This window comes from Hyla sarda, chromosome 5 (genome assembly GCF_029499605.1).
Source record: "Hyla sarda isolate aHylSar1 chromosome 5, aHylSar1.hap1, whole genome shotgun sequence".
In the NCBI taxonomy this organism is placed as follows: Eukaryota; Metazoa; Chordata; class Amphibia; order Anura; family Hylidae; genus Hyla; species Hyla sarda.
Window position 1 is genome coordinate 21,818,935 of NC_079193.1, and position 27,890 is coordinate 21,846,824.

The window sequence follows — 27,890 nt, forward strand, 5'->3', positions numbered from 1 at the left end:
CGATTCCAGATCTAACCTCATCTGATCCTACAGCCAGGCACAGCCTGAAGACATGGGGGCTCTGCTCAAAATAACCTTTTTGGGGGGGCTCCTGATTCTATTGGGGGAGAGGATTTTGAATTTTAGGTAAGTAACTTGTTTTTGGTGTTATTCACTTACACTGACCTTAGCAAAGCATTGACTGTGAGCTTTTGGGACTGCATTGCAATATATAGTGACTGGTGTATTATCTGCATTGCATCTTATAGACATGATAACAGGACTGTGTATGGCATTTTGTCCAGTCTCCAAATCTATGGTTCTTCATATTAACCTTAGTGCTGTGAGATGGCATTGGAAAGATTATTATGGGTGCAATAGGATCCTTTGCAGATCCTATATAATTAATACATTTATTGTATTTATTTAATAAAAAGGTCAAAAATTTTATGGGTATTAATGATTTTATTCTGATACTAGGCTCCAAATTTCCTGTATAGACATAGGGGGTATTTATCAAAGGCCTTATGTGTCTTTTATTGCGTATGTTTGGTACATTATTTTGGCGTATTCTCTCCACTGTCATTTTGTAAACTTGCTAGGATTTTGATGGTCCTGTGTATGATTTTTGCAGTGGTCTGTCAGTACATGCTGGGAGTTGTAGTTTTGAAACAGCTGGAGGTTTGTCCCCCCATGTGAATGTACAGGGTACATTCACACAGGCAGGTTTACAGTTAGTTTTCTGCTTCAAGTTTGGGCTGCGGCAATTTTTTTGCTGCAACACAAACTCCTAGCGGTAAACTCACTGTAAACGCCCGCCAGTGTGAATGTACCCTAAAAACACTGACATATACTCCCCCTTACACTGTCCCCCCCCCTAATAAAAATGAAAAACGTATCGTACGGCAGTGTTTCCAAAACGGAGCCTCCAGCTGTTGCAAATCACCAACTCCCAGCATTTCCGGACAGCCACTGACTGTCCAGGCATGCTGGGAGTTTAGTAACAGCTGGAGGCACCCTGTTTGGGAATCACTGGCGTAGAATACCCCTATGTCCACCCCTATGCAATCCCTAATTTAGTCCTCAAATGCGCATGGCGCTCTCTCACTTCAGAGCCCTTTCGTATTTCAAGGAAACAGTTTAGGGTCACATATGGGGTATTTCCGTACTCGGGAGAAATTGCACTACAAATTTGGGGGCCTTTTTTTTGTTTTACCCCTTATGAAAAGGAAAAGTTGGGGTCTACACCAGCCTGTTAGTGTAAAATTTTTTTTTATTTTTTAAACTAACATGCTGGTGTTGCCCCATACTTTTTATTTTCACAAGCGGTAAAAGCAAAAAAAAGACCCCCAAAATTTGTAACGCAATTTCTCCTGAGTACGGAAATACCCCAGATGTGGGCATAAAATGTTATGCAAACGCACAACAAGGCTCAGGAGTGAGAGCGCACTGTGTACATTTGAGGCCTAAATTGGTGATTTGCACAGGGGTGGCTGATTTTACAGCGGTTCTGACATAAACACAAAAAAAGAAATACCCACATGTGACCCCATTTTGGAAACTAAACCCCTCACGGAACATAACAAGGGGTATCGTGCGCCTTAACACCCCACAGGTGTTTGACAAAATAGTTGTATGGGAAAATGAGAAAGAAATTTTTTTTCGCTAAAATGCTGGTGTTACCCAAAATTTTTCATTTTCACAAGAGAAAATGGGAAAAAAGCCCCCCAAAATTTGTAACCCCATTTCTTCTGAGTAAGAACGTACCCCATATGTGCATGTAAAGTGCTCTACGGGCGAATTACAATGCTCAGAAGAGAGGGAGCACCATTGGGATTTTGAAGAGAAAATTTGTCCGGAATTGAAGGCCACGTGTGTTTACAAAGCCCCCATGGTACCAGAACAATGGACCCCCCCCCCACATGTGACCCCATTTTGGAAACTACATCCCTCACGTAATGTAATAAGGGATACAGTGAGCATTTACGCCCCACAGGTGTCTGACAGATTTTTGGAATAGTGATCCGTGAAAATTAAAAATTACATTTTTCATTTGCACAGCCCACTGTTCCAAAGATCTGTCAAACGCCAGTGGGGTGTAAATACTCACTGCCTCACTTATTAAATTCTGTGAGGGGTGTAGTTTCCAAAATGGGGTCACATGTGCGGGGGTCGACTGTTCTGGCACCACGGGGGGCTTTGTAAACTCACATGCCCCCGACTTCCATTCCAAGCAAATTCTCTTTCAAAAAGCTCAATGGCGCTCCTTCTCTTCCGAGCATTGTAGTGCACCAGCAGAGCACTTGACGTCCAAGAATACTCAGAAGAAATGGGGTTACAAATTTTGGTGGTCATTTTCTCCTATTACCCCTTGTAAAAATGTAAAATTTGGGGAAAACACAGCATTTTAGTGAAAAAATTATATTTTGTCATTTACATCCAACTTTCACAAAAAGTCATGAAATACCTGTGAGGTGTTAAGGCTCACTGTACCCCTTGTTACGTTCCTTGAGGGGTGCAGTTTCCAAAATGGTATGCCATGTGTTGTTTTTTTTTTTTTGCTGTTCTGGCACCCTAGGTGCTTTCTAAATGCGACATGCCCCCCAAACACCATTTCAGCAAAATTTGCTTTCCAAAAGCTAAATGTGACTCCTTCTCTTATGAGCGTTGTAGTTCGCTCGCAGAGCATTTTACGTCCTAACATGGGGTATTTATATACTCAGAAGAGATGAGGTTACAAATTTTGGGGGGCATTTCCTCCCATTACCCTTTGTAAAAATGATAAATTTGGGGAAAAACTGCACTTTAGTGAAAAACTTATTTTTTTCATTTACACATCCGACTTTAACGAAAAGTCGTCAAACACCTGTGGGGTGTTAAGGCTCACTGGACCCCTTGTTACATGCCTTGAGGGGTGTAGTTTCCAAAATGGTATGCCATGTGAGGGTTTTCTGCTGTTCTGGCACCATAGGGGCTTCCTAAATGTGACATGCCCCCCAAAAACCATTTCAGCAAAATTCACTCTCCAAAATCCTATTGTCGCTCCTTCCCTTCTGAGCCCTCTACTGCTCCCGCCGAACACTTGACATCCACATATGAGGTATTTCCTTACTCGAGAGAAATTGGGTTACAAATTTTGGGGGGATTTTTCATCTATTACCCCTTGTAAAAATTCAAAAACTGGGTCTACAAGAACATGTGAGTGTAAAAAATGAATGTCATTTTGAATACTTTGAGGGGTGCAGTTTTTATAATGGGGTCATTTATGGGGTATTTTTAATAAGAAAGCCCTTGAAATCCACTTCAAAACTGAATTGCTCCCTGAAAAATTCCGATTTTGAAAATTGTGTGAAAAATTGGAAAATTGCTGCTATATTTTGAAGCCCTCTGGTGTTTTCCAAAAGTAAAAACATGTCAACTTTATGATGCAAACATAAAGTAGACATATTGTATATGTGAATCAATATATAATTTATTTGGAATATCCATTTTCCTTATAAGTAGAGAGCTTCAAAGTTAAAAAAAAAAAAAGCAAAATGTTAAATTTTTTTCATCAAATTTTGGAATTTTTCACCAAGAAATGATGCAAGTATCGACAAAATTTTACCACTAACATAAACTAGAATATGTCACGAAAAAAGTATCCCGGAATCAGAATGAAAGGTAAAAGCATCCCAGAGTTATTAATGCTTAAAGTGACAGTGGTCAGATGTTCAAAAAATGGCTGGGTCCTTAAGGTATATTTGGGCTGGGTCCTTAAGGGGTTAAGGTGGGGTTCACACAGCAAAAAAAAAATTGGTCTGTAATCGGCAAAAGATTCCTGCAGATTTTTTTTTTTCTGCTTTTGGATGAAAATCAACATATGCAATTAAATACATTTTCCCCACAGCCTAACACTGCAATTAGAGGTGCCCGAAAGTTAAACCAGATGGTACGCACTATGTTTAGCAAACAGTTAATGGGATTTTTCAGCATAAAGAAAATAATCTCATTCATAGTATATGTAAAGTACTGCAGCTTATATCCTGCAGACAATATTATTCATGTTGTCAAGGAAACAAAATACTGTGAAAAGACCTCTAAGAGGTGGTCTTCTCAAAGAAGTGATCTTCTAGAAAGTTTTTACTGTATCCTTCTTTATACATAGAGTCTAATACCTTTGGACTAGTGATGAGCGGCATTGCCCATATTGAAATTCACAATATTTCGCAAATATATAGACGAATATTCGTCCTATAGTCGCGAATTTCTCATAATGTGAATATTCGCATAATCGCGTATTTGATGAAGACACCAGTGAGGGGGTGGGCAACTGTACTATTGGTTGTTAGGGATGTTGTTCATAACCTCTGACAAGTGTATTTGCATCATTCTAATTGGCCCACAAGTGAAAAGAACAAATATGTGAATATTCGCATATGCGAATATGCGCATATGCGGGGGAAAAGCAAATATTTGCAATTTGGAATATATAGCGAATATATTAGCAATATTCACAAATTTTCTATATTCGCGATAAAAATTCGAAATGCAAATATTCACGCCCAACACTACTTTGGACATCTAGTTATGCAGTTTTATTTTGTAACAATGTAATAAATAATCTTCGGCTTTGTATATTCTACCTGTAGTAACACATTGCAACAAACTGCAGCTTTGGGTGTAGGACTTGGTCCAGTCTTCAGCAGTAATATAACCATTAACATCTTTATAGAAGGATATCATTTAGTGGTAAAAATTATTCCTAAAATCTGATAGACGGTTAACTACATCCTTTGTCTGATCTCTGCATCCCAATAAATCTCATTGCTCATTTAAAGGGGTCCTCCCTTGTTTATACAGTTTTTTGTTATTATGTTTGTGTGTTATGTGTGTATAAGTATGTGTTTTTTTATGTGAGTTGTGATTATGTATATATGTTTTTTCTTACCTTTTGTTAAGGCCCCTTTTTCTTCCAGCGGCTTGCTGTGTAACCTTGGCCTCCGCCATGTTGTGTTCGGTAAGTGGGATGTCGGGGGGGGTGTTCTTGCTTCTGTCCTTCCTATCTTCTGACGTCCGAGGCAAATCTTTTCTTCCTGTTTCTTCCGTGGCTCAGCGACGAATCTGCGGCCTCTTCTGGCGCATGCGCAGGTAGTTTGTTTGTTTTGTTTATCAATAAAGTTTTTTTGTCTAATTGACAAACTGTCTGCGCATGCGCCAGTACGCAAGTGCTACGCTAACAGTGTAGCGTACGTTAGGTCTATGCTAATAGCTTAGCTTTGCGCAAGCGCAGACAGTTTGTCAATTAGACCCAAAAAACGTTATTGTATACAAAAAACTACCTGTGCATGCTCCGGAAGAGGCCGCAGATTCGTCGCTGAGCCACGGAAGAAACAGGAAGAAAAGATTTGCCTCGGACGTCAGAAGATAGGAAGGACAGAAGCAAGAACACACCCCCGACATCCCACATACCGAACACAACATGGCGGAGGCCGAGGTACACAGCAAGCCGCTGGAAGAAAAAGGGACCAGCTTCCGGATCTTCACAAAAAGGTAAGAAAAAACATATATACATAATCACAACCCACATAGAAAAACACATACTTATAGACACATAACACACAAACATAATAACAAAAAAACTGTATAAACAAGGGAGAACCCCTTTAAAGCCCTGGCTTTTCTAATGCAAGATAATGTTGTGTTAGCTTTTGATCCAGCTGACTGGCATTGAGTGCTATTTATTGTAATAATTATTTTCAACAATTACATCCAAATCCTTCCCCATGGTAGACTCACTAGTGATCCATATACCATGGGCAAACCTGTCATACACTTTCAGGCTCTACCCCTATGGTCAGAATTTGGATGGCTTGCTCCTGGCTTACAACAACATGTATTATAACCCCCATTGATTCACCCACATTCATCTTCCTTCATTAGAAATGATTGATATTTTTCTATATAACTCCATAACATGTCAGTCTGTATTAGTGCCCACACTTAAAATAAATTCATGCACCAACACCAGAAATATAGGGTGATAGTAAAGTTTACGAATCATCCCTACATTCTCATACAGTCAATATACTGGGGAGTCATTTTGCAGTCTCTGACACCTATGAGCTTAGAAACTCTCTTTTGTGGGCACTGAGGATACTGTTGTATACACCAGGGGGCCTTTAACTAGTGGTTAGCAAATTTATGGGGGCACTGTAGAACTTGTCTAGTTTGGATACCTTCAGTGATGAGCTGACCAGTGGTTATTGCCTGGAAACGCTACTGTAGAACCCATAGAAATCCAAAGGAAAGCTTCTAGTGAGCCTATAAAAATCCATTTGGGAAACTTCTGGTGATCGCATAGAAATCCAATGGGGAAGCTTCAGGTAAACCCATAGAGATCCAATGGAGAAGCTTCCAATGAGCCCATAGAAATCCAATGGGGAAGCTACAGTGAGTCCATGTAAAACAATAGAGAAGCTACCATTCAGCCCATAGAAAACAATGGAGTAACTACCTGTGAGATCATAGAAATCAACAGAGATGCTACCATGAGCCCATAGAAAGCGATAGAGAAGCCACTGGTAAGCCCATAGACATCAATAGATACTAACTAGACTAGAAGAATAAAGCTTTTTTTTTTCGTATTTGTTCTCTTTGTAAGAATATAAAAATATTGCATTACACCCCAGCCAAGAGTGTACAAGTGCTATGCATTGAATGCAGGTTTGGGACAGATCACAAGGTTTTATATAATATCAGTATTGGATAGAAAATTGTGAAATATGTACAAATATCTGCACAAATGAAAGGCCACCTGGGCCCGTGTCTCTAACATTGTGTAACACGGTTTGAGGGGAAAATCTATACAATATGGCAATAGATGTTAATTTACTGGTTGATGATTTTCATGGATTTCCTTTGTGTGGTCCAAACCAGGACATTCTGAGCAATACCCATGACTATTACAGAGTTATATCACCTTTAAAGTTGGTATTGACCACACCCACGTCGAGTTTTGCCCATTGATCCAGGTAATTTCTAAAACAATAAGTCTTACTTTTTACAGGGGCCATAAAAACACCAAATACTTATCAGTCTGTCTAATACATTTATGAGCTAATTTTCAAAACTGGGATGTACCAGTGCCTAACAAAAATATTCTTTTTTTTTTTTTACATTTCTAATACAAGACAATATTTTGTGAGCTTTCGATGCAGCAGACTGGCATTGAGTGCTATAAATTATTTGTTTCCTATCAGTCCTTCTCCATTGTAGTTTCACCCATTACTAAATATCAATCTTCTCAGCTTATCCTGCTCTACAATTTGACTATTTTTCTCTGCAGAAACTGAAATGTTTACAAAATGTCATTTGTGACTTATTTTTTTGCAGCCATAGATCCTTAATCTTCAATGAAGTCGTGCCAGTAGAGCTCCCTGGCTGTCAACTAGTGAAAGGGATGGGTAAGTTTTTGCGAAATGTAACACATCCCAAGACACTATACGTCTCTACAAACAAATCTTTGAAGATTCGGTTGGGGTCAGAGCCAGGGTCAGGCATTTGGTTGGGGTCAGAGCCAGGGTGGTGGCTTAGACTAGAGACTGATAGTTGTCCATAGGGTGAGGATTCAGTGATGGTCCATCAGCAATATGGCCAAAACTGCTAAACTAGACTTTCAAAACAAAATCACCAAACATTTTTTTAGATAGCCTCTTTTCCCTTGCCTTATTAGGGCCACTGTCCATCCTCTAGGACCCAGGTGAACCCTCAATAACTAGAATAGTTTAAGCTAACCGGTGATGATCCTAGAGGTTGGACTGCATACAATGATTTCCTTTGCTAAGGTTCCCTAAGATATAGAACATGAGCTGTGATTGGTTGCTTGGAAAAATCCCTCCAGTTTCTGTCTCAGACAGACTACTAAATCATGGCCATTGTGTATATCCTGTGTTATAGTCTTTGGAGTTTTGGTAATTGTAACTGGAAACAGTCAGCGAGCTTGTAGTAAGATGTACCCCTAACAGAGCTCCTATAATGCAAGGGGGCAGTTAGTTTTTCCCTCATCAGATTATTATGCAGTGCCTCGTGACATATACCAGATCACCAGATCAAGCTCTGTACGAGCAAGGAATGCAGAATTGTGAATGCAGCTCTGAAGTACAGAATCTCATGTGTTATTTTCTCTTCTTCACAGAGGTTGGTTCTGAAGATATCGATGTTCTTCCTAATGGTTTAGCCTTTATAAGTACAGTGAGTAGTTGTCATTTCTTGATAGATGTCACAGGAAATAATGTCATCAGATGGAGGAATTACATCATCAAATAGAGGAATGATGTCAGCTTTGCTTCCCAGCATGCACAGAAAGAATTAAACTAAGATTCTGGGGATGGGCGTCTGCTGAATAGGTTATAATTAGACATGAATAGAGGGGACGTGGCATGATGTGAAGGGGGCATGGCATGACATCATGTCTCCAGTCCCAGAAACACAGAGCTTTCCAAGACTGGGGACACAGCCCGGCATATATAGTGGGTGCTACACAGAGATTGCAGGGGTCCTTGTGGCGGCCCCCCCTGCAATCAGACATCTTATCCCCTAGACTTTAGATAGGGGCCTTTAGATAGGAATAAGATGTCTTTGGCTGGAATAGCCCTTTAACAAAACGAGAACAGTTACAAATGCCATATCGCATTGAAACAATAATTTCACTCCAGAATAAGATGGATGGGGTTCCCAGTGGTTGGACATCACCACTAACCCCCCCCCCCCCCCATATCAGACACTTATGCCCTGACCAAAATTTTACATAACCGGAGGACCCCTTTAACTGTGATAAAGCAGCACAAAACAGTTATCTTTGGTCACAACATACTTTTATGCAAAGCCAAATTTGCATGTAGGGGTGGGAGTGGGGGGGGGGGGTGTTGGGACAGTGGCTGTGTATAAAATATATTTCCACTCTATTCATTTCACTTCTTTTTAGGGCCTGAAGTTTCCTAACGTAAAGAGCTTTGCACCTGACAAACCTGGAGAGATAGTACTTTTAGACCTGGAAGATGGCAACCTCAGTCCCTCCCCTCTGCGCATCAGAGAAGGGTTTAATGTGTCTTCCTTTAACCCTCGTGGGCTGAGCACATACATCGATGAGAAGGGTAAGATGTTTATTATTAGTTCCTTCCTAATAGAAACTTCATGGCGGATAGGGAAGGGGATAGGGGTTCAGCCCTTGTATGTTCATGCAGGACTGTGCCACAGTGCACACAGCAAGGTCCATAAAGACATGGAGGGGGGAGTCTGGTGTGGGAGAACGTGACCGGCAGCACAGAGCCTGGACCTCAACTCCATCCAACACCTTAGGGATAACTAGAATGGAAATTGTGATCCAAAACCTCACAAATATTCTTCTGGATGAATGGGAAATATTCCCATAGACACCTTCACCATTGTCATATCGGTCAGGGCTAGAGTACAGCCCTATTCTAGCCCACACCCTCTGTCCCTGCGTACTTGCGTACCCATCCTAAACAATGGGTCAACAACCACGAGGACAGACCCTCCCTTGGTACGTGCAGGGACTGACAGGGGGTCAAAAAAATAAACTACAAAAACAGGAAACAGCTGAAGGCACACAAACTAACAGATATACAACTAAACAAACACACAGAAGAGCAAGGTCAGAAAGGCGGGGTCAGTAACAAGAAAATAGGAAGTACAAAATCACTAAGCAAGGGAGGGGTCACAAAGCAGAGTCGGAATCAATAGCCAAAAATACAGAGACTAATATTGCTGGTTACTGGAAGTAAACTACTTTCACTGACAACTAGACACTGAGAGAGCTGGAGTAAAGTAGCTGAGCTCACAGGTGCAGACTCATAGGGAAGCCTGATTGCTGCCACAGCCAGATTGGCTAGGGCTAAGCAAAGGCTCAGAAAAGGTTAACTCTTTGGGTTCTTACAACAATCTTGTAAAAAGTTTTCTCATGAGAGCAGAAGCTGTTACAGCTTCAAAGAGGAGAGCAGCTCTGTATTAATGCCTATGGATTTAGACTGTGATGTAATAGAATGCTTCTGTAGTTGTAATATGGAGGAGGTCCAATAGTTATGTCCATATAGTATACAGTCCTGGGAAGTAGAAAATAACATTTCCAAGCTTCTGTATACTGGTATCACAATTTTTGCTCTGATTAAACACATGTTTTAACTTTAAGTTCATGTTCTAAGCACAAGGTCACGACCATTACACCATAGGACCCACATCAGTGTTACTAATCTGAAAGCGGCCAATCACATCCTGGAGACAAATGAGGGTAAAGTTCAACTGTGGGGAAAGATTAATCTTCCTATTAATCTTATTTGAAAAACTAGTGCAGAACATAGGGACACTATGAATTGCAGCCAGCTGCTTAAAAGAGTACTCCAGGCTTGGGGGGGATGTTCAGCAACCTTCCTATTCTGCGTGTTATAAAAAAAATATTCTACTTCCCTCCCGCCGCTCCCCCGATGCCTCTGTTGTCCCGATGCAGTCCATGGTGGACTTCTCTTACTGGCTCCCTGTGGCCAATATGTCATACTGTCATGTCCTACCTCGGCCAGTGATTGGCTGATTGCAACTAGTCTTCATTAAAAGTAGTCTACTGTTCTGTGTATACAGCCACTAGGCAGACCCGCTTGCCTCCATGGTTACAGACTACAAGCAAAACCCTTTGTAGTCTGATCTTGCAGTCATGTTAACTCTGGTCCCACTTCTTGTGAACCTACTGATAGTTGAAGTAGAGGTTGATGAAAGGAAAGTGAATAATACTTGACTGCAATTTCAGACTGTAGTCTGTTACCATGGAGACAGATACAGTGAGGGCAAAAAAGTATTTAGTCAGCCACCAATTGTGCAAGTTTTCCCACTTAAAAAGATGAGAGTCCTGTATTTTTCATCATAGGTATACCTCAACTATGAGAGACCTAATGGAAAAAAAATCCATAAAATCACATTGTCTGATTTGTAAAGAGTTTATTTGCAAATTATGGTGAAAAATAAGTATTTGGTCAATAACAAAAGTTCATCTCAATACTTTGTTATATACCCTTTGTTGGCAATGACAGAGGTCAAACCTTTTCTGTAAGTCTTCACAAGGTTTTCACACACTGTTGCTGGTATTTTGGCCCATTCCTCCATGCAGATCTCTTCTAGAGCAGTGATGTTTTGGGGCTGTAACTGGGCAACATGGACTTTCAACTCCCTCCAAAGGTTTTCTATGGGGTTGTGATCTGGAGACTGGATAAGCCACTCCAGGACCTTGATATGCTTCTTACGAAGCCACTCCTTCATTGCCTGAGCGGTGTGTTTGGGATCATTGTCATGCTGAAAGACCCAGCCACGTTTTATCTTCAATGCCCTTGCTGATGGAAGGAGGTTTTCACTCACAATCTCACAATACATGGCCCCATTAATTCATTCCTTTACACGGATCAGTCGTCCTGGTCCCTTAGCAGAAAAACAGCCCCAAGGCATGATGTTTCCACCCCCATGCTTCACAGTAGGTATTGTGTTCTTTGGATGCAACTCAGCATTCTTTCTGTTCCAAACATGACGAATTCAGTTTTTACCAAAAAGTTTTACTTTGGTTTCATTTGACCATATGACATTCTCCCACTACTCTTCTGGATCATCCAAATGCTCTCTAGCAAACTTAAGACAAGCCCGGACATGTATTGGCTTAAGCAGGGGGACATGTCTGGCACTGCATGATTTGAGTCCCTGGTGGCATAGTGTGTTACTGATGGTAGCCTATGTTACTTTGGTCCCAGCTCTCTGCAGGTCATTCACTAGGTCCCCCCATGTGGTTCTTGGATTTTTGCTTGTGATCATTTTGATCTTGTGTGGAGCCCCAGATTGAGAGAGATCAGTGGTCTTGTATGTCTTCCATTTTCTAATAATTGCTCCCACAGTTGATTTCTTCACACCAAGCTGCTTACCTATTGAAGATTCAGTCTTCCCAGCCTAATGCAGGTCTACAATTTTGATTCCGGTGTCCTCTTTGGTCTTGGCCATAGTGGAGTTTGGAATGGGACTGTTTGAGGTTGTGGACAGGTGTTTTTTATACTGATAAGTTCAAACAGGAGCCATTAATACAGGTAACGAGTGGAGGACAGAGGAGACTCTTAAAGAAGAAGTTACAGGTCTGTGAGAGGCAGAAATCTTGCTTGTTTGTAGGTGACAAAATACTTATATTTCCACCATAATTTGCAAATAAATTCTTCAAAAATCAGACAATGTGATTTTATGGATTTTTTTCTCATTAAGTCTCTCATAGTTGAGGTATACCTATAATGAAAATTACAGGCCTCTCTCATCTTTTTAAGTGGGAGAAGTAGCAAAATTGGTCACTGACTAAATATTTTTTTGCTTTTTTGCCCCACTGTAGTTCTGGGAGCTGTAGACACAAAAAGGCAGGAGATTTCAAATAAGGACTGACCGCTAAAAGTTGGTACATTTGTAAATCCAATTAGTGGCAAATTTAGATATTGTTGCAATTGATGATTTGTATCCACATACAGGGCCTTGTCTGTTAAAACAGTTCTTGTTGCCCATAGCAACTGATTATTTTTCATTTCTGAACTGTTTAGTAAAAAATTAAAGCTGCACTGTGATTAGTTGCTACAGGCAACAAGGATTGTTTATGATAAGATTTTTAATAAGGGCTCAATTACAACACATCAACTAATGGAAATCAGGAGGTTACGTGATGTCATCAAAGTGTATCTGGTATATTCTATCTGGTAGGGGCAGTAGTGGATCCGTCACATATCAGAAACACCATTGGTGCTCAATAGATCCCATTGACTATGATAGGACGCGTTGGCTTGCCATCATGGTGTCCATCTTTTTGCTTAAATGCTGATGTGCACTTATGCTGTCTTTCCTATGAGTGTTTGTAAGTTCTCTTTGTCTCCCTCTATTTTCAGATGGTACAGTCTATCTCTTTGTGGAGAATCATCTGCATTCACAATCCATTATTGAGATATTCAAATTTCAAGAGGAGGAACGTTCTCTTCTTCATTTGAAATCAGTCAAACATGAACTTCTCCCCAGGTATGGGAACCATGTAACCAAAATGTTTCGCTCATAGCTTACTTATTGTTTCTTGACCTTTTAGTGCAAATCATATATGTACTGGGCTCTAGACTAACATAGACCTCAGACCAGAGCCCTATAGATTTATACAGACCCCAAAGCCACAAAAGAAATACAGATTCCAGACAAGACCCCCTAAGACTGATTCCTCTAGATTAACAAATACCTTAGATCACAGCCAAACTTTTTATACAATGTAGATAATACCATTATATGTATATTTGTAATGTACATTAACTTAAAAATGTGTATATTTTGGTTTAAAAAAAAAGGTTGTCCCTGCAGCTATTGCCTGTGTGCCTCTGTGAGGAGACCAAATACAGGAAGTGAGGGCAGGACAAGTAGGGCTCTGTGCAGGCTCCTGGCTCTGTACATTGAGGACAAGCAGGGTTCTGTACACTGAGGACAAGCAGGGCCCTCAACACTGAGAACAAGCAGGGATCTGTACACTGAGGACAAGCAGGGCCCTGTACACTGAGGACAAGCGGAGCTCTGTACACTGAGGACAACCAGCAGGGTTCTGTCCACAGAGGTCAAGCAGGGCTCTGAGCAGTGAGGACAAGCAGGGCTCTGTACACTGAGGACAAGCAGGGCTCTGTACACTGAGGACAAGCAGGGCTCTGTACACTGAGGACAAGCAGGGCTCTGTGCAGAGAAGACAAGTAGAGCTCTTTACACTGAGGACAAGCAGGGCTCTGTACACTGAGGACCAGCAGGGCTCTTTACACTGAGGACAAGCAGGGCTCTGTACACTGAGGACAAGCAGGGCACTGTACACTGAGGACAAGCGGGGCTCTGTACACTGAAGACAAGCAGGGCTCTGTACACTGAAGACAAGCAGGGCTCTGTACACTGAAGACAAGCAGAGCTCTGTACACTGAGGACAAGCAGGGCTCTGTGCACTGAGGACAAGCAGGGCTCTGTGCACTGAGGACAAGCGGGGCTCTGTACACTGAATGACAAGCAGGGCTCTGTACACTGAGGACAACAAGCAGGGCTCTGTCCACAGAGGTCAAGCAGGGCTCTGAGCAGTGAGGACAAGCAGGGCTCTGTGCAGAGAAGACAAGCAGGGCTCTGTGCAGAGAAAGCAAGCAGGGCTCTGTACACTGAGGACAAGCAGGGCTCTGTACACTGAGGACAAGCAGGGCTCTGTACACTGAGGACAAGCAGGGTTCTGTACACTGAGGACAAGCAGGGCTCTTTACACTGAGGACAAGAAGGGCTCTATACAATGAGGACAAGCAGGGCTCTATACACTGAGGACAAGCAGGGCTCTGTACACTGAGGACAAGCAGAGCTCTGTACACTGAGGACAAGCAGGGCTCTGTGCAGTGAGGACAAGCAGGGCTCTGTGCACTGAGGACAAGCAGGGCTCTGTGCACTGAGGACAAGCAGGGCTCTGTACACTGAGGACAAGCAGGGCTCTGTACACTGAGGGCAAGCAGGGCTCTGTATACTGAGGACAAGTAGGGCTCTGTACACTGAGGACAAGCAGGACTCTGTACATGGAGGACAAGCAGGGCTTTGTGCACTGAGGACAAGCAGGGCTTTGTACACAGAGATTAAGCATAGCTCTGTACAGTGAGGACAAGCAGGGCTCTGTACACTGAGGACAAGCAGGGCTCTGTACACTGAGGACAAGCAGGGCTCTGTGCACTGAGGACAAGCAGGGCTCCGTACACTGAGGACAAGCAGGGCTCTGTACACTGAGGATAGGCAGGGCTCTGTACACTGAAGACAAGCAGGGCTCTGTGCACTAAGGACTAGCAGGTCCCTGTACACTGAGATTAAGCATATCTCTGTGCAGTGAGGACAAGCAGGGTTCTGTACACTGAGTACAAGCAGGGCCCTGTACACTGAGGACAAGCGGAGCTCTGTACACTGAGGACAACCAGCAGGGTTCTGTCCACAGAGGTCAAGCAGGGCTCTGAGCAGTGAGGACAAGCAGGGCTCTGTACACTGAGGACAAGCAGGGCTCTGTACACTGAGGACAAGCAGGGCTCTGTGCAGAGAAGACAAGTAGAGCTCTTTACACTGAGGACAAGCAGGGCTCTGTGCAGAGAAGACAAGTAGAGCTCTTTACACTGAGGACAAGCAGGGCTCTGTACACTGAGGACCAGCAGGGCTCTTTACACTGAGGACAAGCAGGGCTCTGTACACTGAGGACAAGCAGGGCACTGTACACTGAGGACAAGCGGGGCTCTGTACACTGAAGACAAGCAGGGCTCTGTACACTGAAGACAAGCAGGGCTCTGTACACTGAAGACAAGCAGAGCTCTGTACACTGAGGACAAGCAGGGCTCTGTGCACTGAGGACAAGCAGGGCTCTGTGCACTGAGGACAAGCGGGGCTCTGTACACTGAATGACAAGCAGGGCTCTGTACACTGAGGACAACAAGCAGGGCTCTGTCCACAGAGGTCAAGCAGGGCTCTGAGCAGTGAGGACAAGCAGGGCTCTGTGCAGAGAAGACAAGCAGGGCTCTGTGCAGAGAAGACAAGCAGGGCTCTGTACACTGAGGACAAGCAGGGCTCTGTACACTGAGGACAATCAGGGCTCTGTACACTGAGGACAAGCAGGGTTCTGTACACTGAGGACAAGCTGGGCTCTTTACACTGAGGACAAGAAGGGCTCTATACACTGAGGACAAGCAGAGCTCTGTACACTGAGGACAAGCAGGGCTCTGTGCCGTGAGGACAAGCAGGGCTCTGTGCACTGAGGACAAGCAGGGCTCTGTGCACTGAAGACAAGCAGGGCTCTGTACACTGAGGACAAGCAGGGCTCTGTACACTGAGGGCAAGCAGGGCTCTGTATACTGAGGACAAGTAGGGCTCTGTACACTGAGGACAAGCAGGACTCTGTACATGGAGGACAAGCAGGGCTTTGTGCACTGAGGACAAGCAGGGCTTTGTACACAGAGATTAAGCATAGCTCTGTACAGTGAGGACAAGCAGGGCTCTGTACACTGAGGACAAGCAGGGCTCTGTACACTGAGGACAAGCAGGGCTCTGTGCACTGAGGACAAGCAGGGCTCCGTACACTGAGGACAAGCAGGGCTCTGTACACTGAGGATAGGCAGGGCTCTGTACACTGAAGACAAGCAGGGCTCTGTGCACTAAGGACTAGCAGGTCCCTGTACACTGAGATTAAGCATATCTCTGTGCAGTGAGGACAAGCAGGGTTCTGTACACTGAGTACAAGCAGGGCCCTGTACACTGAGGACAAGCGGAGCTCTGTACACTGAGGACAACCAGCAGGGTTCTGTCCACAGAGGTCAAGCAGGGCTCTGAGCAGTGAGGACAAGCAGGGCTCTGTACACTGAGGACAAGCAGGGCTCTGTACACTGAGGACAAGCAGGGCTCTGTACACTGAGGACAAGCAGGGCTCTGTGCAGAGAAGACAAGTAGAGCTCTTTACACTGAGGACAAGCAGGGCTCTGTACACTGAGGACCAGCAGGGCTCTTTACACTGAGGACAAGCAGGGCTCTGTACACTGAGGACAAGCAGGGCACTGTACACTGAGGACAAGCGGGGCTCTGTACACTGAAGACAAGCAGGGCTCTGTACACTGAAGACAAGCAGGGCTCTGTACACTGAAGACAAGCAGAGCTCTGTACACTGAGGACAAGCAGGGCTCTGTGCACTGAGGACAAGCAGGGCTCTGTGCACTGAGGACAAGTGGGGCTCTGTACACTGAATGACAAGCAGGGCTCTGTACACTGAGGACAACAAGCAGGGCTCTGTCCACAGAGGTCAAGCAGGGCTCTGAGCAGTGAGGACAAGCAGGGCTCTGTGCAGAGAAGACAAGCAGGGCTCTGTGCAGAGAAGACAAGCAGGGCTCTGTACACTGAGGACAAGCAGGGCTCTGTACACTGAGGACAAGCAGGGCTCTGTACACTGAGGACAAGCAGGGTTCTGTACACTGAGGACAAGCTGGGCTCTTTACACTGAGGACAAGAAGGGCTCTATACACTGAGGACAAGCAGGGCTCTATACACTGAGGACAAGCAGGGCTCTGTACACTGAGGACAAGCAGAGCTCTGTACACTGAGGACAAGCAGGGCTCTGTGCAGTGAGGACAAGCAGGGCTCTGTGCACTGAGGACAAGCAGGGCTCTGTGCACTGAGGACAAGCAGGGCTCTGTACACTGAGGACAAGCAGGGCTCTGTACACTGAGGGCAAGCAGGGCTCTGTATACTGAGGACAAGTAGGGCTCTGTACACTGAGGAAAAGCAGGACTCTGTACATGGAGGACAAGCAGGGCTTTGTGCACTGAGGACAAGCAGGGCTTTGTACACAGAGATTAAGCATAGCTCTGTACAGTGAGGACAAGCAGGGCTCTGTACACTGAGGACAAGCAGGGCTCTGTACACTGAGGACAAGCAGGGCTCTGTGCACTGAGGACATGCAGGGCTCCGTACACTGAGGACAAGCAGGGCTCTGTACACTGAGGATAGGCAGGGCTCTGTACACTGAGGACAAGCAGAGCTCTGTGCACTAAGGACTAGCAGGTCCCTGTACACTGAGATTAACCCCTTAAGGACACATGACGTACTGGAACGTCATGTGTCCACTCCCGATCTATAACGCGGGGCCACGGCGTGGCCCCGCGTCATAGCGGGTCGGGCCCGGCCTCTAACAACGGCCGGGACCCGTGGCTAATAGCGCGCGGCATTGATCGCTGTGCCGCGCGCTATTAACCCTTTAGACGCGGCGTTCAAAGTTGAACGCCGCGTCTAAAGTGAAACCGAAAGCATCCCGGCTAGCTCAGTGGGCTGTTCGGGATAGCCGCGGTGAAATCGCGGCATCCCGAACAGCTGACAGGACAGCGGGAGGGCCCCTACCTGCCTCCTCGCTGTCCGATCGCCGAATGACTGCTCAGTGCCTGAGATCCAGGCATGAGCAGTCATCCGGCAGAATCGTTGATCACTGGTTTCTTATGAGAAACCAGTGATCAACATAGAAGATCAGTGTGTGCAGTGTTATAGGTCCCTATGGGACCTATAACACTGCAAAAAAAAAGTGAAAAAAAAAAGTGAATAAACATCATTTAACTCCTCCCCTATTAAAAGTTTGAATCACCCCCCTTTTCCAATAAAAAAAAAAACACAGTGTAAATAAAAATAAAAATAAACATATGTGGTATCACCGCGTGCGGAAATGTCCGAATTATAAAAATATATCATTAATTAAACCGCTCGGTCAATGGCGTGCGCGCAAAAAAATTCCAAAGTCCAAAATAGTGCATTTTTGGTCACTTTTTATATCATTTAAAAATGAATAAAAAGTGATCAATAAGTCCTATCAATGCAAAAATGGTACCGTTAAAAACTTCAGATCACGGCGCAAAAAATGAGCCCTCATACCGCCCCATACACGGAAAAATAAAAAAGTTATAGGGGTCAGAAGATGACAATTTTAAACGTATTAATTTTCCTGCATGTAGTTATGATTTTTTCCAGAAGTCCGACAAAATCAAACCTATATAAGTAGGGTATCATTTTAATCGTATGGACCTACAGAATACATATCAGGTGTCATTTTTACCGAAAAATGTACTACGTAGAAACGGAAGCCCCCAAAAGTTACAAAACAGCGTTTTTTTTTTCAATTTTGTCGCACAATGATTTTTTTTCCCGCTTCACCATAGATTTTTGGGCAAAATGACTGACGTCATTACAAAGTAGAATTGGTGGCGCAAAAAATAAGCCATCATATGGATTTTTAGGTGTAAATTTGAAAGAGTTATGATTTTTTAAAGGCAAGGAGCAAAAAACGAAAATGCAAAAACGGAAAAACCTCCGGTCCTTAAGGGGTTAAGCATAGCTCTGTGCAGTGAGGACAAGCAGGGTTCTGTACACTGAGTACAAGCAGGGCTCTGTACACTGAGGACAAGCAGGGCTCTGTACACTGAGGACAAGCAGGGCTCTGTGCATTGAGGACAAGCAGGGCTCTGTACACAGAGGACAAGCAGGACTCTGTGCATTGAGGACAAGCAGGGTTCTGTGCAGTGAGAACAAGCAGGGTTCTGTGCAGTGTGAACAAGCAGGGTTCTTTGCAGTGAGAACAAGCAGGGCTCTGTACACTGAGGACAAGCAGGGTTCTCTGTGAACTGAGGACTAGCATGTCTCTGTACACTGAGATTAAGCATGGCTCTGTGTAGTGAGGACAAGCAGGATTCTGTACACTGAGGACAAGCAGGGCTCTGTACAATGAGGACAAGCAGGGCGTTGTTCATTTAGGACAAGCAGGGCTCTGTACACTGAGGACAAGAAGGGTTCTGTGCACTGATGACAAGCAGGGCTCTGTGCACTGCCGACAAGCAGGGCTCTGTACATTAAGGAAAAGCAGGACTCTGTACACTGAGGACAAGCAGGGCTCTGTACACTGAGGACAAGCAGGGCTCTGTACACTGAGGACAAGCAGGGCTCTGTACACTGAGGACAAACAGGGCTCTGTACACTGAGGACAAGCAGGGCTCTGTACACTGAGGACAAGCAGGGCTCTGTACACTGAGGACAAGCAGGGCTCTGTACACTGAGGACAAGTAGGGCTTTGTGCACTGAGACTCTGTGACACGCTCCCGGCTCACACAGCAGGATGATTGACAAGCTGAGACAAGCCTGCAGAGAGCCCTGCTTGTCCTTCCCTCACTTCCTGTATTTGGACTCCCCATAGAGACACACATGCAATAGCTGCAGGGACACAATTTTTTCACCCAAAAATATACACATTTTTGTAATCAACAAATATCCATATAATGGTATTATCTACATTATAAAAAATGTGTTTGCTAACGACAGGTACACTTTAAGCAGATCCTTCATTCTTATCCTGATTAACTTTTTTTTATTGTTCTCTTTTTTGTCTTTCTTTAGCGTTAATGATATAGTTGCTGTTGGGCCTGAGAGCTTCTACGCCACCATTGATTTTTACTTTTCCAATGACCACATGAAAATGGTGGAATTGTATTTTGGATTTCCATGGACGGGTGTTGTGTATTACAGCCCTGGTGATGTCCGACAAGTGGCCACAGGACTTAACAATGGCAATGGAATTACTATTTCTAATGACAAAAAGTAAGTTGTCTCCTATTATGACTTGCTGACAGGTCATGGGGGTCAAGGTGGAAGAGAAATACATGCACTATAGATATATCAAGAGTGTATCTACCCCAAAAGTGCTATAAGATTCATGGAGGGCTGGAGCCCGGTTAGACTGTTCAATCAATACCCCAGAGCAGTATGGACTGTACGATAATCTGTAGTCCTAAAAGTTGTCCTAAACGTTTTAATCAACATATAAGCACCACCAATAGGTCGTGATGTTCTACAATCTTTTTTAATGTCTATGTTGAAGTTTTCTGAGAGTTCTTATGCCCCAAACATACCAGCATGTGACCAGCAAGAAATGTTACTGTCATTAATCCCCTGTACCGTGTTTCTCCGAAAATAAGACCGGGTCTTATATTAATTTTAGTCACAAAAAACACACTAGGGCTTATTTTCAGGGTAGGTCTTATGTATTTACAGTATGGGGGGCTGCAGCAGTGTGGCGGATGGGAGGCTGCAGGAGTGTGGAGGATGGGGGGCTGCAGGAGTGTGAAGGATGGGGGGGCTGCAGGAGTGTGGAGGATGGGGGGCTGCAGGAGTGTGGAGAATGGGGGGCTGCAGGAGTGTGAAGGATGGGGGGCTGCAGGAGTGTGAAGGATGGGGGGCTGCAGGAGTGTGAAGGATGGGGGGCTGCAGGAGTGTGGAGGATGGGGGGCTGCAGGAGTGTGAAGGATGGGGGGCTGCAGGAGTGTGGAGGATGGGGGGCTGCAGGAGTGTGGAGAATGGGGGGCTGCAGGAGTGTGAAGGATGGGGGGCTGCAGGAGTGTGAAGGATGGGGGGCTGCAGGAGTGTGAAGGATGGGGGGCTGCAGGAGTGTGGAGGATGGGGGGCTGCAGGAGTGTGAAGGATGGGGGGCTGCAGGAGTGTGAAGGATGGGGGGCTGCAGGAGTGTGGAGGATGGGGGGCTGCAGGAGTGTGAAGGATGGGGGGCTGCAGGAGTGTGAAGGATGGGGGGCTGCAGGAGTGTGAAGGATGGGGGGCTGCAGGAGTGTGGAGGATAGGGGGCATCCTCCACACTCCTGCAGCCCCCCATACTCTTTAAGCCCCCCATCCTCCCCGTCCCCTGTCTTCCTCCACACTCCTACCGTACCCTACAGCAGTGTTTCCCAACCAATGTCCTCCAGCTGTTGCAAAACTACAACTCCCAGCATGCCCGGACAGCCTTTGGCTGTCCGGGCATGCTGGGAGTTGTAGTTTTGCAACAGCTGGAGGCACACTGGTTGGGAAACACTGCCCTACAGTGCCCCCCACCCCTCTGCCATAATAAACTTGGGTACCGGGACTCATTTCACTTTCTTACCGTACGGTACCCTCCTGCGAGATCTTCTCCTGTTGCTTAGCAGCCGGGGGCAGGGACACGTCCGTGACGTCGGCCGTGCATACGCGCCGACGTTTTTAGAACGGCAGCGTCCCTGCCCCGGCTGAATTACGGTAAGCTAACTTGCTGCTGGTGCCGCGGGACCAGCCAAAGGAGGCAGGGGGCTGGCCGAGGGGTCTGTAGGGTCAGCGGGCATTACTGGGGTGGCCAGGGGGGATGTGGAATCTGCGGGCATTACTGCACTGTGGTGGCCGGGCACAGTGTCGGATCTGCGGGCATTACTGTGGCGGCCGGGGGGGGGGAGGTGTGTGGAGTCTGCGGGCATTACTGTGGTGGCCATGTGGGATCTGCGGACATTACTGGCGGCCGCGGTCCGGATCTGGACCGCGGTCCGCCAGCAGATTAACCCTGAACTTGCAGCCCTACCCCATAATTCTGCTAGGGCTTACTTTCGGGGTAGGGTTTATTTTCGGGGAAACACGGTATATCCTTGCAACGCCAGGGTGGGGTACAAGAACATGGTTTTTTTATCACCCCTTACCAAAGTCTGTTAATTCTCTCTTCTGTATAATTGTAATTCCAATGACACTAGAATTGTAATTCCAATCCACATTTTTTTAGGGGATTGGTGTTATAGGCTGAGTCTTCTTCAATACAAATAAAATTATTGCAAAAGAAGTGTTTATATGATGTAATGCAAAACCCAGTTACTGTACGGTGACGCTTCATTGTTTTACTGTAACACTTTTACCTTATAGATACATCTACGCTGCTGATTTTACAGGTCATACAATTAATGTCTTTAAAAAGAATGAAGATTGGTCTCTCACCCCAGTAAAGGTAAAATATAGTCTATCTATCTATCTATCTATCTATTATCTCCTATTTACTGCATCTAAACTAGCAAAGAAAGCAATAGCTGCAGCACTCCAATATGGTGAAAAAAGTGTAGCTTTATTCCATCTAAAGGAAGGGTCTCAAACTGTGGCCCTCCAGATGTTGCAAAACTTCCACTCCAAGCATGCCCGGACAGCCAATGACTGGAGGAGAGGGGGAGAGGGGGAGAGTCCACCCCTCTCATTATGTACAGTATATCCCATAAGTGACTCCACCCCTCACATTATATATACAGTATTTCCCATAAGTGACTCCACCCCTCACATTATATACAGTATATCCCATAAGTGAGTCCACCCCTCTCATTATGTACAGTATATCCCATAAGTGACTCCACCCCTCACATTATATATACAGTATATCCCATAAGTGACTCCACCCCTCTCATTATGTACAGTATATCCCATAAGTGACTCCACCCCTCACATTATATATACAGTATTTCCCATAAGTGACTCCACCCCTCACATTATATACAGTATATCCCATAAGTGACTCCACCCCTCACATTATATATACAGTATATCCCATAAGTGAGTCCACCCCTCACATTATATATACAGTATATCCCATAAGTGACTCCACCCCTCACATTATATATACAGTATATCCCATAAGTGACTCCACCCCTCACATTATATATACAGTATATCCCATAAGTGACTCCACCCCTCACATTATATATACAGTATCTCCCATAAGTGAGTCCACCCCTCACATTATATATACAGTATATCCCATATGTGAGTCCACCCCTCACATTATATACAGTATATCCCATAAGTGACTCCACCCCTCACATTATATATACAGTATCTCCCACACAACAAACGTGGAACAGTGAAAAAAATAGACAAAAAAACTGATCTATAAAAATTGACCTGATCATAGCCAGAGGCCGGGATACCAAGGGTGCTGTTGGTGAAGAGCAATGGTTCAGTGCTTTCACTCAGTGAGTACTGTCCTCCCAGTGAGCTTATGCACCTCAAAGTCACCACTCCCCAAGGCACAAAAGTACCTCGGCTCTACACCCCCCGGCCCAATGACCAGACCCGGAGAAAACATCTCATCGGGCCAGCCGTTGAGCTGGTGACTTGGCTCCAGCCTCGGAATGCCCTGGTAAGCCCTGGTCTCCTCCATGCAGCTATCTGTTCTCACCAATGGACCAGCAGCTAATAGGAACAAATACTACACTTGATCTGAGCCAAAAGCCAATCACCTTAGTGGTCACTTCTGTTATGCTTGAAAAGGCTGTATAGCAGCAAAAACGTTGCATCCTGTAGACTCAGTACACAAAAGCTACATATCTATATTTGGTCTTTTGTGCCAAATAAGTAGCATAAAAGCAAATGGCAACCCAAAAAGAAATCCAAAAAGGTTTCATTCAGCTTTACATGATGGCAGAAATGAAAACAAAAGTCTAGACCATGCCTAGGGCACTGCCTCACTTCTTGAACCCTTATTAACCTTTCTGGGTAAATAACAGTTTACTAATGTCCCTCCTCAGCACTATGGCCCTCACCGAGCTCATTAAAGACCCCTTTGGATGCCAGTCCTCTTGGGACAAATTTTATACATGGGCCAATTGCTGCACATAAGGAGCGCTGAACTCCGTGATGGGCCTTCACAAGGGTCGAGTAATTGTACAGCCATCCCAGACGAAAAATTCTCGTGGTACCCTTTAAATTCAATGTTGGTCGCACATCCCATGTTTACACAGGATGACTTATGACTGATAATGATTTTATTGGCCACAAAAAAGATCCAATCAGCTGAGAATGAGCATTTGCTTTGTCTTTTTGGGCTGCTGTCTAGCGCCCTCTACCTTTATACCTTTAGGGTAAGGTCACACGTAATGGATCCGCAGCATATTGTACACTGTGGATGCGCCAGTGACCTGACCATAGTGTACCTCCAGTTGTTGCCCCGTCTCGCCCTGCCCCCTGGCCTGCTTGCATCTGCAATTCGCTGCTCGGAGCAGCCACACAGGGGCCTGCATGTCGCCATGTGAATGCGCAGTGTACTCAGATATCGCGGCTGCTCTGCGTAAAATACACTGCAGATCTGTTATGTATGACCCTACCCTTAGGGTGAATTCACACTATGGAATATCCGTTTGGGCAGACATCCCACATGCAGCAGGTTCCAACTGGTTCAGTTAGCACTAGGACCACTCGGACATGCGCTGTCAACATTGACTGCAATGCATATCCGAGTGGATTCTGCCAAAAGAATGAACATGTTTATTCTTTTGTTGAGAGTCCAGAATTAGAATTTCCACAGTGGCAATTCAGCAGTGTTCACGAAATTCAGCAGTGTGTACAGTTCAGCGGAACCCATTAAAGACAATAGGAGGCTGCTGCATCGAAGCTTTTTGAGTGGAATTTCTGAATGCAGGGCGGTACATACTATTTATGCTTCAGATTTTATCCTGCAGATTCTTTAGCTAGTAAGTCAATAATCAAATTCCCAGCAGAAAATCCACAGTGTATATAATGTGTGTGAATGTACCCCTAGGGCCCATGCACACTACAGAGATTCTGCTGCACCAGCCTCCCATTGTCTTCTATAGGATTTTAAGGAACTGTGCACACTCCTGAATTTCTGCAACAAAACTTCTAATGTCCAGATTGATATCCCATAGTGTGCACATATGCTTAAACTATTATTTATCTATCGTCACCATCTTGTTAATATCACCCCTCTACGGCTGGTCTATCCTCCTTTGTTCTGAGGAGGATACCGACAGGTAGTGCAGGTGACACTGATGACAACGGTACTTACCTTGTCCCAGTCTGGGGATCTCTGGTAATCTCCTCCGTTAACTTCAGCTCCGGCCTGGCTTGGGGCACGGGCGGAGCTTAATGACGTCACCGCTGCTGTTCTCTAGCAGCTGGACCCAGCAGAGGGGACGTCACTAAGCTCCGCCCATGCTCCAAGCCGCTGCTGCAAGCCGCTGCTGCTCTCTGCTGGCTCCCACTGCTAGAGAACAGCAGCAGTGACATCACTAAGCTCCGCCCATGCCCCAAGCCGGGTCGGAGCTGAAGTTAACGGAGGAGATTACCAGAGATCCCCGGAACGGGACAAGGTAAGTATCGTTGTCATCAGTGTCACCTGCACTACCTGTTGGTACCGACAGGTTAGTGCATGTAACACTGGTGACAGATTTCCTTTAAACCTCTCATATTAAATATAAATCTTTTTATTTTTCTTTATTTCTATACAAGGTGGTGGATGTAAATAGCCTTGTGGATAACCTGTCAGTGGATCCAGTGACCGGGGATATCTGGACAGGAGCTCATCCAAACCTATACAAAGTCTTAAACTACAATCCGGACAATCCTCCAGGTTCAGAGGTCAGTCAATCAGTAATGATTTATAGACAGTGGTCTCCAAAATGTGGACCTCCAGATGTTGCAAAACTACAACTCCCAAATTCAGCCACAGTGTGCCCATAAAACAGCGAAATATAGTACCCCAAAACAACGCCAAACACATGTTCTACAGTGCAAAACAGGGCCAGTCACAGTGCCCCGATAAGTGAGCCATTCACTGTGCCTTCATAACAAGGTAAGACACAGTTTTCCATAATAGGGCCAGTCACAGACCCCCACAACAGAATCAGACACAGTGCCCTATATAACAGTCAGCCAGTGTTCCCAATCCCGCAACTTCGCCAAACACATAAAAGAATGAGCCACAGTGCCCCCATAGTACAGTCAGATACAGTACCCCAAAGCAAAGCCAAACACATAACAGAATCAACCAAAGTTTTCCTAAAACTTAAGCGAGCCAGTCACGGTGCTTCAATAAGTGAGCCAATCACAGTTCCTCCATAACAGCCAGTCACAATACCTCATTACAGGATGAACCACAGTGCCCCCAAGAGCTATCCTTCATGCTCCCACAGTGCCCCCATAGTAGTCAGATACAGTACCCCAAAACAAAGCCCATGAATGTACTTGTAACAGCGCCAGACACAAAACAGAATCAACCAGAGTGTTCCCTAAACAAAGCCACCCACAGTGCCTCCATAAGCGAGCCACCCACACTGCCTCCATAAGCGAGCCACCCACACTGCCTCCATAAGCAAGCCAGCCACAGTGCATCCATAAGTGAGCCAGCCGCAGTGCCTCCATAAGCGAGCCAGCCGCAGTGTCTCCATAAGAGAGCCAGCCATAGTGCATCCATAAGCAAGCCACCCACACTGCCTCCATAAGCGAGCCAGCCACAGTGCATCCATAAGTAAGCCACCCACAGTGCCTCCATAAGATAGCCACCCACAGTGCCTCCATAAGCGAGCCAGCCGCAGTGCCTCCATAAGCGAGCCAGCCGCAGTGTCTCCATAAGAGAGCCAGCCGCAGTGCCTCTATAAGCGAGCCAGCCACAGTGCCTCCATAAGCGAGCCACCGACAGTGCCTCCATAAACGAGCCAGCCGCAGTGCCTCCATAAGCGAGCCAGCCGCAGTGCCTCTATAAGCGAGCCAGCCACAGTGCCTCCATAAGCGAGTCAGCCACAGTGCATCCATAAGCGAGCCAGCCGCAGTGCCTTCATAAGCGAGCCAGCCACAGTGCCTCCATAAGCGAGCCAGCCACAGTGCATCCATAAGTAAGCCACCCACAGTGCCTCCATAAGTGAGCCACCCACAGTGCATCCATAAGTGAGCCACCCACAGTGCCTCCATAAGTGAGCCACCCACAGTGCCTCCATAAGTAAGCCACCCACAGTGCCTCCATAAGCGAGCCAGCCACAGTGCCTCCATAACAGACAGCCACAATGCTTCATTACAAAATGAACCACAATGCCATTGTGCTATCAACACAAACCTAGCTGCAGAGCCCACACACAGAACCAGACTCCCATAGTGACTCCATAGCAGAGCCAGATACAGATGCTCCCATAACAGAAGCATCCACAGCTAACCATAGTTACCCTGCAGACCTGCTGTTTGCTGCCCCCTATGTGTGGTGCAAGAGACCTATGAGAACATATGAGATGAGATAACAGCCTGTCTATTCTGTATTGCCAGGAATATCTGGGGACCTGGGGCTTAAGGGGGTCCCAAGGCACATCTGCCCCATAAGAGACCAGAATTATAAATGGCACATGGGGCCCTGTTACAGATTTTGCATCAGGGCCCAGAAGCTACAAGTTACGCCTCTGCATCTCTATTTGGCAGAACCTTCATGCTACTTTCTTATCTGGGTCCATTAATTAATTTATTGTTTCCATTATTTTCCATGCCAGGTGATCCGTGTACAGAATATTCACTCGGATAACCCCATTATCACCAGAGTCTATGCGAACAATGGGTCAGTGATCCAGGGGTCATCCTGTGCCTCCGTGTACAAGGGGCAGCTACTGGTGGGTACAGTATTCCATCGAGCCCTGCACTGCCCGCTGAAGTGACGCTTCCTATAAACCTGGATACTAATGTTCAGAATGTTTTACAAACCAAAATAAATTCTCCTTTTA

The 27,890-nt window shown here is 45.4% G+C and overlaps 1 protein-coding gene across 2 annotated transcripts; it reads left to right on the forward strand.

The window, feature by feature from the left end:
• LOC130272937 (serum paraoxonase/arylesterase 2-like) lies at positions 1-27,890 on the forward strand. Of its 2 annotated transcripts, none has more exons than XM_056518975.1 (9): positions 1-126; positions 7,354-7,424; positions 8,156-8,211; positions 8,945-9,113; positions 12,921-13,047; positions 19,966-20,166; positions 22,276-22,357; positions 25,642-25,770; positions 27,663-27,890. In XM_056518975.1, exons 1-9 carry the CDS (start codon positions 53-55, stop codon positions 27,822-27,824), a joined length of 1,071 nt encoding a protein of 356 aa, XP_056374950.1. In that variant the 5' UTR covers positions 1-52; the 3' UTR covers positions 27,825-27,890. The 2 variants fall into 2 exon arrangements, with proteins under 2 accessions (XP_056374950.1, XP_056374951.1); XM_056518976.1 differs by lacking the exon at positions 1-126 and adding an exon at positions 6,207-6,542.

What these genes read in the sequence shown, in the direction of transcription:
- LOC130272937 (XM_056518975.1), top strand. Translation starts at nt 53, where the DNA reads ATGGGGGCTCTGCTCAAAATAACCTTTTTGGGGGGGCTCCTGATTCTA. An exon ending in ACTATTTCTAATGACAAAAA is followed by an intron (nt 20,167 to 22,275) that starts GTAAGTTGTCTC and finishes TTTACCTTATAG; the next exon opens with ATACATCTACGCTGCTGATT. An exon ending in GGTCTCTCACCCCAGTAAAG is followed by an intron (nt 22,358 to 25,641) that starts GTAAAATATAGT and finishes TTTCTATACAAG; the next exon opens with GTGGTGGATGTAAATAGCCT.